Source organism: Lethenteron reissneri, chromosome 16, assembly GCF_015708825.2.
Source record: "Lethenteron reissneri isolate LAM-NWPU_2019-01 chromosome 16, ASM1570882v1, whole genome shotgun sequence".
Taxonomy (NCBI): Eukaryota; Metazoa; Chordata; class Hyperoartia; order Petromyzontiformes; family Petromyzontidae; genus Lethenteron; species Lethenteron reissneri.
This window is the reverse complement of record NC_083794.1, coordinates 1376019-1389095: the sequence shown is the minus strand read 5'-3', so window position 1 is coordinate 1389095 and position 13077 is coordinate 1376019. Positions and strand designations below refer to the sequence as shown.

General features: G+C 47.1%; 1 protein-coding gene across 1 annotated transcript in view; it reads left to right on the top strand.

Moving 5' to 3' along the window:
• Nucleotides 1-1207: 1207 nt before the first annotated feature.
• The window catches only part of LOC133342848 (endothelin-converting enzyme 1-like), a 34850-nt gene continuing 22980 nt past the window's right edge, over nt 1208-13077 (top strand). Inside the window, 8 exon segments of the mRNA XM_061552174.1 lie at nt 1208-1323; nt 1580-1779; nt 4780-4824; nt 8416-8548; nt 11708-11883; nt 11885-11933; nt 12296-12423; nt 12858-13028. Of these exon segments, the coding sequence (XP_061408158.1) occupies nt 1717-1779; nt 4780-4824; nt 8416-8548; nt 11708-11883; nt 11885-11933; nt 12296-12423; nt 12858-13028 (765 nt within the window). The 5' untranslated portion in view covers nt 1208-1323; nt 1580-1716.

Genomic DNA, 13077 nt, shown 5'->3' with positions numbered 1-13077 from the left:
GGAACAAATGTGAAATGTCCAATTTGACTAATTTCCCAGTTTACTATAATACTTGATTATGGATTTCCATCAAACATAAAAAAAAACATCTTTAATTTTCCCGATAAATGGTTGTTCTTTTTTCATTGTTCTACAGTTGAACAGCAAAAAAGCTCAAATTTTCTGCTCGTCATTTATGTTTTTAGTGATGAGCGTCAGACATGAAGGCGCGCTCCCATTGCCATTCCTCGTGGCCTTGTGATGCAACAATCCATCTCGCTCCTGCACAACAGCTGATCTAATCGACGATCCTCTCGTATATATTCTCGCCTGTGGATACCTGAGTTCGATTCCCAGCCTGGGTTAGCATTCACTGACCAGCGAGGTGAAGTATGGTCAAACAACACTCACGACGGGGACGATGTTAGAAGGCCTGTATCCAGAAGTGAATTGACAAATGAACATTGCTATAATGGTTTTCGGTGTACTTACACAATGTATACTATACATACACCATTTGCACACATGATAATAGACAATTAGGGTGTGTGCCAATGTTTACACTGTACAGTATGTACACATTGCCAGCACAGGATATATCATGCCCTATGAAGACAGATGTCCCCCCTATAGCCTTAACGGACTGTTGGGGCAAGTGCTGTTAGCGAGCACCTATGAAGGCCGGCACGGCGCGCGAGGGGGTGGGTGGCCGCCTTTGTCTCCCCAGTGGTGATCTTTACACACCGCACCAGGTACTCATTTGAGGCTGAGTCGACCTAGGGGAAGCCCATGACCGGTTTGGATAATTATCACCGGTGTTGACCGTGAGCGGGATTCGAACTTCGGATCGCCGGGTTCGTAGCGCAGCGCGCTAACAAAAAGTCAGACCCCCCCCCCTCAAATATGACGTCACAAAGCTCTGCCCCCTCCCCAAAAAAACATATTTCCATTTTGAAAATAAAACATGCTTCAGATCGCTTTAAACTATTGTCATTGTAGTGCGTATTTAATGTGGCGCTGCACTCTGATGTAGGAGAGTTGTTACAACAATTCTATATTTATTTAAAGTTGCGCATTTTGATGTGACGTCACATTTCGCACCCCCCCCCTCGTCACACATCGTCACAAATGTCTGACCCCCGCCCCCCCCCTAGGTGCGTGACGTCATTTATGGACGGCCCATAGAGTTATGTTGTGTGTGCTACAGCGACAAGCTCAGGGCTTGTGCAGGACAAGGGCAGCAGCAGCACTCGCCGCTCGTGACTGCCTCCATGTGCAGCAGCAGCAGCAGTGCGCGCGTGAACCGTGAGCGGGTGTCAAAGTCAACGATGCGCGCGTGTGTGTGTAGGTGTGTGCACGTACCTACACACACCTACACACACACGCCTACACACACACACGCCTACACACACACGCCTACACACACACACGCCTACACACACACACGCCTACACACACACACCTACACACACACACGCCTACACACACACACGCCTACACACACACACCTACACACACACGCGCCTACACACACGCGAGCGGTGTTGTACGTGTCGCTGTGTTTACATACTACCTACGCATGTGGCCTTTGTCTTTGTAGGAACACAGCCATTGTCAGTGCTTGCCAATAAGGACTTGCCTAGAACGGGAGTGTCATTTTGCATCCATAATACTACTACCGTCTCGAAACATCAACACTGTCGCCGCTGCTGCTGCTGTCGCTGCCACTCGGAGCGCATGGAGATGGAGGCGGCGGGGCTGGCTGCGTTGCTGGAGGAGGGATCGCGACCCCCAGCCCGGGTATGTGCGGTGGGCACCTCTGTGGTGGGGGGGGGGGGAGGCTCTGTGGTGGTGGTGGGGGGCTCTGTGGTGGGGGGCTCTGTGGTGGGGGGGGGGCTCAGCACGCTCCATTTCTCTCGTGTTGACGCTGTCACGACTGCACCGTGCTGCTATAGCGACGCCTCCGAGGAGATGGAGCGATGAAATGGGTCCGTGTGCCGGTGCTAGGCGGCTTTAATAAATGCATGGTGAGAGATGGCGGCGGGTTGGGGAGGATTTCCATCCAGCAGTAGAGTGACAATGGCTGATAACGACAGTTGCAGCGAGTATTGCTTTATTGGCAGTCTAAGGATGATTTTGCAGTGCCATGCTGTAGGTAAATGCGGCACATGTACTGGAATGACACCGAGGTATGCATTAAGTCTGGGCACTTAAATTGCTTTTGGAAACTCATCTCATCCATATGGTGGGGCATCCCCAGTGGCTATGCGTATATTCGATCAATGAAGTTTCAGTATCACGAACTTTGGATTTTTTCTACCATTATTTTACACAAAAAGCTAATAAGTATAACCCGTAAAAACAAAGTTTTTCACTCTAAATCCTTTATATGCGTGGCGACTAGAGTCCTCTCGTCCTCTGGCTTGAGATGGCTGCCACCTATGGGTCAGATGATTGTCTGCCAGTATTAAACAATTGGTAATTAAATATTTAATTTGTTTTCCCTAAACAGTGTAAAATTTTGGAATTTTTTTCACGAACATTAATTGTCTCGCACAACGAGTCTGTGTGCAAAATGTCAGCTCGATTGGATCACGGGAAGTGGGTTAAAAAACGACCAAAAGGTTTGCACGGTCGTAAGCAAGCAAGCAAGCACGCAAGCGAACTTAATATAAAGGATTTAAAAATAAAGAAATAGATGCACCAAAATGAATTAATAAATAATTATTCTCTCTACAGCACACTATAAATAACAATACAATTATGTTTCATCATCCCTTTTATTTGTAAAAAAAATATTTTTATATTGTGTACAGTATGAAAAATATTATTTTATTTTCAATATAAATTGTCTTTGCTTACAATCTGAATGATAAGTTATGAAGTGTTTATATAATGAAATGGCAAGTCACGAAGGTTGGGAACGCATCCTCATCGTACTAATGTTATAAGTTATTCAATATATGACGTTTCGATATACAAACGAAGCTCCAGGAACGCATCTACTTTGTATATCGAGGTTTACTGTATGTAATATTTGTGTTGTGGTGCTATTTCACACGGATAACTTCTTTTTATCCTGTGTCACTTTATTCATACAGAACTCATCGCGTTCAACACCACGCATATCCGTCACAACTCTTCCTCTTGTACTGCTAGTTTGCTCTGCTCGCTCTCTCTCGCTCCGCTAGCCTGCTATGTTGCACTCTGCTAGCTTCTCCACTGCTAGCCTTCTCACACTTAGGATTCCGCTAGCCTCTCTACCCTCACTCCTCCGACCTCGCCCGTGCCTCCAGCGGGGGATCAGCCAACACCGCTGGAGAGGACGCGGTGTGGCGAGCGGGGTCCCGGACTTCTCTTGAATTCTCTCTTGTCTTCACTCCAACCAACTCAACCCAACTGCCTCACACGTGCCCCTTGTATCCTCCTCCTCATTAAGTGCCCCCAGATGGCCCTCATTAAGCCCGCGTCCTCCCCACGCCTCACGCACTTGTTCTCCCCCTTATCGCCACTATCTCTCGCCTCCATGGCGCCTACTCCGCATTTGCAGCCAGCCAATCACTGCCTCTCTCCCTAATTGCTGACATCTCTCTGTCTGCTGTCACCCAGGCCACCCGCCGGCACCTGCTTATCCTTAGCTGACCTCACTGTCTGCAACCCCGTACATAATGCTGTTTGCAAACTGCGCGCGTTACGCCACTACATTTGCATTTGTAGAGCGTTTAAATTGCTATACGTACATTCGATTGCTGTTTCTCTTCCAATAAACAGTGGATTACCTCTTGGAGAAAACAAGGGTGATTTGGTTTGGGGTTTTTCCCCCTTGTTACTTTGAACGACTTGTAAGGATGTGGGTGAGGTTCCCTTGGTACGGGGAGGTCGCAGCGTGACACGGCACCATTCATTACTCTTGAAACGCATTTCCTCATTTGTACTGTGCGGTTCACGTTGTGCACGATCTTCAGCTGAAAAGTGTTTATGTTTTTACTTCACTTCAAATGGCACCTTTTACCCGCACAGGCTGCGTAGCAACTGCACAAAACACAGCGAAACTCCTCCTGTCTGTGAACCTCTTATACTGTAAATTCTACTATTCGCAGCCACAAATATATTCCGTGTAGAATCCCGTGAGCCTGCAGCTTGATTCTTCCTATGATCCACAGTATTCGCTTGCAATCGAAACGTTGTAATATGCTATTATTTAATTTATTATGTTATCTTTAGATGTGACTTAACCGAAAGAACCAAAGAATAATTCCTGCAGTCACGAAAGCTCCAAAATTAAGAATGTCCATGAGGTTGTGGATGAGAGAAGCTTGGTCGTTGGTCAGCAGGCCATGACACGTTCCGTTGCTCATCATGATGCTGCGGACAACCGGGGAAGAAGATTAGGTCACCCTGCGTTCAGCTGACTCACAAAAACGCCTCCTATTCGCGATTCCCCACAGATAAGATTATGGAGTGTAACTTCTGGGTAGTGGCAGAAATTATGGTCCAAAGAACCCAAAAAAATGATGATAACAATGACGTAATAATTGTGATGCCATTTATCCATGAAATGTACTGTGGTCATGAGTAGCTCGTCGCCAATATATTAGGTCCCTGGCTTCTCATGGTCACAATATCAGCACTTACGTACTCTCAACCGCACGACTGAAATTGCTCAAGTAAAGTTAAATCTGCAACTGAGAGTGAATCGCTGGTGGACCAGCTCAGGTTTCTCACATTTCAGTGAGTGAGTGTGTGAATTTAAATGCTTAAGTGAAAAGAAACTCCACTTTCTTTTTTCTGTGTTCACAGTATCCGTGGTTGCAATGCGTCTGTGCGAAACGTCATGGGGCGCACGTAAGTACTGGGCCCTGTGTTTATTCTGCGTGCACACGCACACAAAGTCGTGCCTCTCTTATTCCAGTACCGCGAAAACTACTGCACAGTATTTCATTTCTCTATGTTGACAATAGATACGGAAACAAAAAATTAGCAAGACTAAACCGACTGAATAGAAAACGTCGGGTTGGCACATTCCATTGCAGTTGATGATGGATAAAGTGAAGAGACGTCCTCCTTTGGCTGGGACAACTGAGGGCAGCCCTCGGCTGTCGTGAAGAGAAGAGGCTGTTGCCGGTGATGTCCTGAAGCAGTTGTAAAAAATCTGGACTTTGTCCCATTTTAAAGTTTGCTGGCCCCCGGGCGAATAGTGTTGGTGGCTTAACAAGAGCAACGAAGTTTTTCACGTTTAAAACATTGTACCCTCTTCTTGAACGCTCCGCCTTTCAATCTAATGGTACAGCACAGATGGGTAGATGTGCGTATGTACCTGTATGTTGAACTTCTTTTGCACCATACATAGACAACCGTGCTAATCGGAGGTGTGATAGAGGCAGTGGTAATGAATAAGTTACGAAGCTGCCTCGACTTGACTTGCTTTTAACCCTCCGTGATATTTAAGTATTATCAAGGATTAGAAAGTGTTCAATGGTGCTGCTGCTGCTTTGGCAGTAGTGCACCAGCACACAACAGAAGAAAAAACCTCACATTTGTCAATAACTCTGCTTGACACCACAATATATCATAGGCGACGTTTTGGGTAATGGCTCTTCTTCCTAGCACATACAATCACATTGTCAAGGAAGCTTAGCGTTAACCGTGCGAGCATGAATCTGCGCAACATCGTACGTTATGCCTAATGGCAGTGGCGTGTCCATCGTAGTGGCAGCATTAGGGTCAAGGCCTCCATCGAAAAACAAGGACTGACGCCTGTTGAATGCAGTGTAGAGTAGAAGCCCTCTTGACGAACACCCCTCTTAACGACTAATCGCTTAACGACGGGCCTCCATAGAGCCCAATGTGTTCGCTTACTGACCAGTGCCCTGTTAACAACGGGCTGTTGTAAGTACAGTAAATATTAATTAATGCATTGATTAACCATGTTTATTTTAATATTATGTGTGTAAAATTCTGTTAGTATCTTTATGTATTAATTTACATTGTTTAAATATTATAAGTACGTTTTTTGGGTGAAAAGGGTAACTTTCGATGCAATCGAAACGAATTAAGCCTTTAAAGTGTAATTCCTATACTTGTTTAACGGCCAAATCACTTAACAGCCGGCTTCATGGAACCAATTACCATCGTTAAGAAGGGGTCTACTGTTCAGGGAGTCATCGACTTACGAACGCCTCGACTTACGAACGGGTCGACTTACGAACAGGTCGACTTAAGAACGGGTCTCAGAAACGAACTAGGTTCGTGACCCGAGGACTGTCCGTACTGTATCTAAACCCGGTAGCAGGTTAGCGAGTATTGTAATATTTGCATGGCTCTAAAAAGAGGAATGCCACTGGTCTGGTTGTACGCAAATTGTCAGTTTTGAGTGGCTGAGAGTCACTGCACTAAGGGTGCCTTGACATTTTTCTTGATCTATGAACAGCTCAATGTGAGAGCAGCTTCCATTATTTCACAATGTATGTCTGTAAAAAAAGCCATGTTGATTTAAACACAGGTACATTACGTGCTCATGAAAGTAAACTAAACATGTTTGTGCAGATGAATCTATTTTTAAACATGAATCTGCAAACGTGAATCTATATATACATGTATCTATAAATGCGAGGCCGTAATTATAATAAATATTGGGGGGGACACATCCCTTCCAATATTCAAATATGCAAAAATGTCCCCCCCCCCCCCTCAATATATTGCTATAAAATAGATTTCTGTGTATATGATTGTGGTTATGGTTGTACTTTATAAATCCCTAATCTCTGCCATTACATACAATGAAACAAGAAAAAGTAAAAAAGAAAAAACAGAGCAATGTAATACAATATACTCTTAAACATTATTGTTAAAAATAAATTAAAAGTCAATCCTACGTGTTAGTGAATTTTTTATATTTTAGGCAGGAAATTCGTTTTCAAATTTAGATTTTTTTTTTCTGGGGGGGGGACCCCCAGACCCCCTGGAAGATTTGCCCCCCACAATGTTGGCTCCATGGATACGGCCTTGTTATAATGATTCTGCTGTATCAATGATGAGATTAGATCTCGATTGCTTTGCATGTATTGTATCGGGGCATGGAGTACTCGGTAAGTATTCATTGGGATCACTCTGAGATGGACAGGGTCATGCGCGAGACGTCATGTAAAATGGTGATGTGAAAGTCGCAGATGGACAATTAAAAATATGTCTTGAGACCCACACAACTTATTAATTTAACGTAGAAATAATTACGCGGTGTAAGTGTACACAAACAACACGCGTTAGCAGTGGGTGAGAGGTGCTGAGTGGTGGGTGAGTGATGCATTCACACTGGGAGGAGCAGCGGGTGAGTGCTGGTGAGTTGTGGTGAGTGCTGGTGTGTGGTGGTGTGTGATGGTGGTGAGTGGTGGTGGGTCAGTGGTGGTGTATGGTGGTGTGTGGTGGTGGTGAGTGGTGGTGAGTGGTGGTGTGCGAGTGCTGGTGAGTTGTGGGTGAGTGGTGGTGTGTGATGGTGGGTGAGTGCTGGTGTGTGGTGGTGTGTGATGGTGGTGAGTGGTGGTGGGTCAGTGGTGGTGTATGGTGGTGGGTGGTGGTGGTGAGTGGTGGTGAGTGGTGGTGTGCGAGTGCTGGTGAGTTGTGGGTGAGTGGTGGTGTGTGATGGTGGGTGAGTGCTGGTGTGTGGTGGTGTGTGATGGTGGTGAGTGGTGGTGGGTCAGTGGTGGTGTATGGTGGTGGGTGGTGGTGGTGAGTGGTGGTGAGTGGTGGTGTGCGAGTGCTGGTGAGTTGTGGGTGAGTGGTGGTGTGTGATGGTGGGTGAGTGCTGGTGAGTGGTGGTGTGTGATGGTGGTGAGTGGTGGTGGGTGAGTGCTGGTGAGTGGTGGTGTGTGGTGGTGTGTGATGGTGGGTGAACGCTGGTGAGTGCTGGTGAGTGGTGGTGTGTGGTGGTGTGTGATGGTGGGTGAGCGCTGGTGAGTGCTGGTGAGTGGTGGTGTGTGATGGTGGGTGGTGGTGGGTGAGTGCTGGTGATGGGGAGCGGTAGTGTAGTGGTTAGTGCGCTGCACTACGACCCCGGCACTCCGAGTTCGATTCCCGCTCACGGCCAACACCAGTAACGATTATCTGAACCGGTCTTGGGCCTCCCCTAGGTCGACTCAGCCTCAAATGAGTACCTGGTGCTGTGTGTAAAACCATCGCCGCCACTGGGGAGACAAAGGCGGCCGGGCGTGGTGCTGTTCACCCACCCTCTCTTGTGCTGTGCCGGCCTTCATAGGCGCTCACTAACAGCACTTGCCCCAACAGTCTGTAAAGGATACAGGGGGGTCTTTGTCTTTGTGGTGGCGAGTGGTAGGTGGTGTGCGTGATCGACGTGGTGAGATCGCTGCAGGCAGAGAGCTTCCTCCTCCCGTCAAGTCCTGTGTGCTGCCCCGTGTTTTGTTTCTTGTTGTTCGCCCGCAGGTTGAGTGCGTGAAGAGTTGTTTGAGAATGGGCACGTGGAGGTGGCGTTGTCTCCTGTGGGCCCTGACCGCGGTGTTGACCCTCGCACTCACCGGCTGCGTCGTGGCCCTAATGCTGCCGCCACGGGCAACAGGTTCGCCAAAAACCGTGTCGCCTCCCACCACCTTTGTCCTTTGTCAGTCTTCGTGTCGGTCGTGAGGGACATTTGAGCGCACTTGGCCACGCTCGTCAATGCCGGGGTTGGTTGGTTGGCGGAGTACCCTGCGCCACTTCAGTTATCGCTCGCCACTGAGATCCGTCGTGACATTTGCAAAATGACGCCAAAACCCATAGCAAGAGAAAAATAAATAGATTTAACAATACGCAAGGATGTGCATTGTGTGGACAAAAGCTTTCGGGCCTTATCCAGACCAGCAGCTCAAAAATAACTGCATGTGTGGAGAATTTGTACATTTAGACCGCCAACTCAAAAGAGTTCAGAAAATATGGCCGTCCCACCAGGCAGAAGTTAAACACAAACTGAACTGCAGACCAGTTTTTGTGATTATTACGACTCATCAGTAGTCACCCCCTGCTGCCCTATGCCTCTGGGATCCTCCTAAGGAGAGGGCGTGTACCTTTACACTGGGGACACCAATGGCTTAAGCATCAATCAGTCAAATCTGTAACTGAGAAAACTCATGGAGAAGAGTTAGGAGACTCGGCGAGGCTTTCCTGGGAAAACAAGCGTAATAATAAGAGATATTCACAGGGACAATTTTTATATATATATTAAAAGTTTTTGTTCACAGACTCCGCATACACTCAGGTGTCGGCCGTATGAGCCAGTAACTGAGTCCACCAAGTAATGCGCCGGCCGTATGAACACTCCCTGGGAACACGATGGCAAGACTTGTGAAGGATGAGGTTCTGGTTGGACTGCTCAGGCACGGCAGCAGTGCGCTCATCGTGATCACACGTTGGACACGCGTAGGTGTCACGTTCCCAGTAGCGGGAGGGAAGTGGTGTATCATGGTGTGTTTCAGTTCCTCAAAATTAATTATTGCTGGCTCTTTCAGAATTGTAACTGGCATTATTACGACTAGGATAAACGTGTAAAAAAAAACTACCTCATGCAAATGTAAGCGATTCTTGACGTGGAAATTTTGATTACTTAACGAAACCCCCAACAGACGGATCACATGAAACGTTACCGTCATTGTTTTTATATATATATATAAAAAAAATTATATACATTTTTTTTATGAACATTACTCACCTTAGTCCTGTAACCGACCGATTGGTGAACGAACAGTCTGCGCAGCAGAATTTAATGTAATTAAACTCGATTTGAAGCTTTCGTGACTGCAGGAATTACTCTTTGGTTCTTTCGGTAAAGTCACGTAGAAAGAAAATAAATGTAATAATAGAGTACGACGTTTCGATTGCAAAACAAGCAACCGTCATCAGGTAGAACTAAATTTGAGAGAGACAAAACACAGACACGGAGACATTCAGACAGACACACAAGCAGAGAGAGAGACAACACAGAGAGAGACACACAACATAGACACACAGATACCCAATGCTTCTGTGTCGAGGCCTTAAATAGAGATAGGGGGGAGGGGGCAGAGAGAGAGGTTGGTCTGCTGGAGCAGCTGCTGGAGCAGAGAAATGAGCATGTCAATGAATCCACCCCGAAGCGACCGAGGGAAAGAAGATCGAATAGCCCTATAAGAGCCTGGTACATTTTATAGAGAGAAATAGTTTGAGAAAACAAAATTTAGCTAATATTTTGGAAATGTAATGTAATGCAACACAGAGAGAAGATATGGCTATGCGTTAACTGTGTGTTAGCCGACTCTCTGTGTTGCATTACATTACATTTCCAAAAATTGGCTAAGTTTTTTTCTCAAACTATTTCTCTCTAAAAATGTACCAGGCTCTCATAGGGACATTCGATCTTTTCTCTCTGCTTGTGTGTCTGTCTGTGTGTCTCCGTGTCTGTGTTTTGTCTCTCTCTGAAATGTAGTTCTACCTGATGACAGTTGCTTGTGTTGCAATCGAAACGTTGTACTCTATGATTTAATTTATTTTCTTTCTGCGTGACTTTACCAAAAGAACCACAGAGTCATTTAACGTAATTGGCCAAACGTCTTTTTTGTTTTGTCAACAATCGTGAGGTGTTTTTATTTTCCCCACAAGCAGACGTCACTGCCTTGATGGTTCGGGTTGTATTCGCAGCTGTAGCTATGAAATGTGTTTGATTGGTGGTAAAGTGCCATACATTATATACCATACAGCAATGTATAAACTATGTATGCAGGTGCACGTAGAATATTTATATTTATATGAATGTGCTCATGGGTTCCTAATGCTTTTACAGTTATTTGGCAATCACGTTTTTATTTCATATCTGGCCTTATCTTTCACAGCCTTTGCTTGCTTTCTTCTCTTCTGCTTTGTCCTGCACTTTCAGTACCCTGCCCATTACGATGCAAGCAACGTTATTGTTCAAAGCGGTGAGACGCATTTACTACGTCTGCGTTCTCCCACCGCGCGGAGAAGATTTGGAGTTTGGCCATCGACCTTTTGCCCCCGCCTGTTTTTATCGGCACGCGGCCTCTCGTTGGCAGTGCCGAAGCTTTACTCGGATCGCAGCTGCCTGTGACCACTTCCTGCTGCTTCGAGCGTGACAAGGAGAGGGACATTGTTGACAGTCCGCGCGCTTTGTCCGCGAGAAGGAAGTTCACGGGACATTTTTTTGGCAGAAGAACAGGAAGAGGGGGGTTAGCTGTTGACGGTCGCTTGTGTTGCGATCGAAACGTCATAGTTTTTTGTTATTTTTTTTTAACCTATCAACGTGACTTTACCGAAAGACTTCAAGGAATATGAATTCCTGCAGTCACGAAAGCTTTAAGTCAAGATTATATGTATTTTCTTTGAAACTGATTGGTCCACATCAGAGACAGCTTTCTTTAGATCCTATTCTCACACAGTGTTAGACCAGAGGACGCCAAAACGTGAACAGCACAAAGACAATGTACTATCAGGACATTGAGAGCTCGGGGTGAGCAGCTACATCATGGGACGGCATGTTTTTTTTTATGTTAATGTTCGCCATAAGTATATATGTGGTTAATGCAGACATGATTCCCTGCAAACGTTTTCTGTTCGGTGTTTTAACATCCTAACACAGCTGTTTTATTGCCAGAAAGGGTCAAACTTATCCTTAAGTCGCTTCTCTCAGCCGTATCACGAGGGACGAGTGTGACGCGCGGCGCTGCCCCTTGGGTTTCTTTCGTGTCCACAGCTGGAGACGTACAGAAGTGGCGCACGTGCACGACGAGCCACTGCGTGCAGGCCGTGAGCGCCATGTGGGAGGCTCTGAACTCGTCGGGCGACCCCTGCGAGGACTTCTACGGCTTCAGCTGTGGCCGATGGCTCCAGGGGAGCGAGCAGCCCACGGGGAAACCTCACCGGGGAACCTTGGCAGGAGCTCGACAAAAATAACCAGATAGCCATGCACAGATTTCTGGGTAATAGCCGTTGCCCCCCCCCCCCCACGCCCCCACCCCCGTGCAAATGCGTTAGTCGATGACTGAAAGCCATCGCTCTCTATGTGATAATGAAAAGTTAATCTTCAAACAAGTCAGAAATAATGTGCGATTGTCAGATCAGGATCGTAGGTGGCACACAATGCACTTGAGTTGCCTGATTACGCTGCAAGGGCAGGATATCCGAAAATTTGTTAACTTTTCAAAATATAACCATAAAAACGATGTGCAACCCAATCACGTGGATTATGTTGAATCGTACAGCCAGGCTCACGCAGTAATATCACTCGGGTCATGTGTTCCCAAGTTGATGTCAGTGCTGTGTGTGTGACGACTTTGTTCAGAAAACGCTACGATCAAGGAGACCGACGCGGAGAGAAAAGTCCAGCGGTTTTACCTCTCATGCCTGAACAGCAGCAGCAGCAGCAGAACTCTGCTTGGGAGCCGATCACTCAACGGCATCATCAGCCAGGTAGCGGGGCGCTGTCGTGCGAAGCGAGGCGTCCGCGGCACCACTCTGAGCCTCACTTCGATGAGAGCGGATTTCAGGCAGGAGTGGGGGCGCCTTCGCTGCGCTGCGAAACACCTTCTGCGAGATGTGTTCAAACCAAATCTCCAATCGAGTTTTATATGAGGCCACTGTGGATTGCTTTTCAAATACAAAGGTGTGACCTCCCCCTACTCGTAGCGATTTAGAGTACGTATTTTGTTGCACCGTACACTTTGAAAAGTGTCGAGTTTCACATGCGAAGCAAACGAAATAGAAAAAAATTAACTCGTTGCGCCGCCGCAAGCCACCGAAATTTGATTCCCAGAGGAGCCCTCGCGAATCCTGTGGTGCGGTCTGGCCGCCGGGTTGCTGGAAGCGCGAGCACGCACTGGTGCTGCCTGTGTGTGTTCTGCCAGCTGGGCGGGTGGCACGGCGGGCTCCCCACCACCACCACCACCGGCGCCACCACTGGCGACGCTGAGCTGCAGCAGCTACTGCAGCTCCTCGGCAGGAACTTCTCCCTCGGAGCGTTCTTCAAGCTGGGCGTCGGCTCCCTGCCGTTCGACTCCAAGCAGAGAGCCCTCAGGGTGAGCACTCGCCTCACGCGACACCCACAATGCGTGCCATGAAACCCGT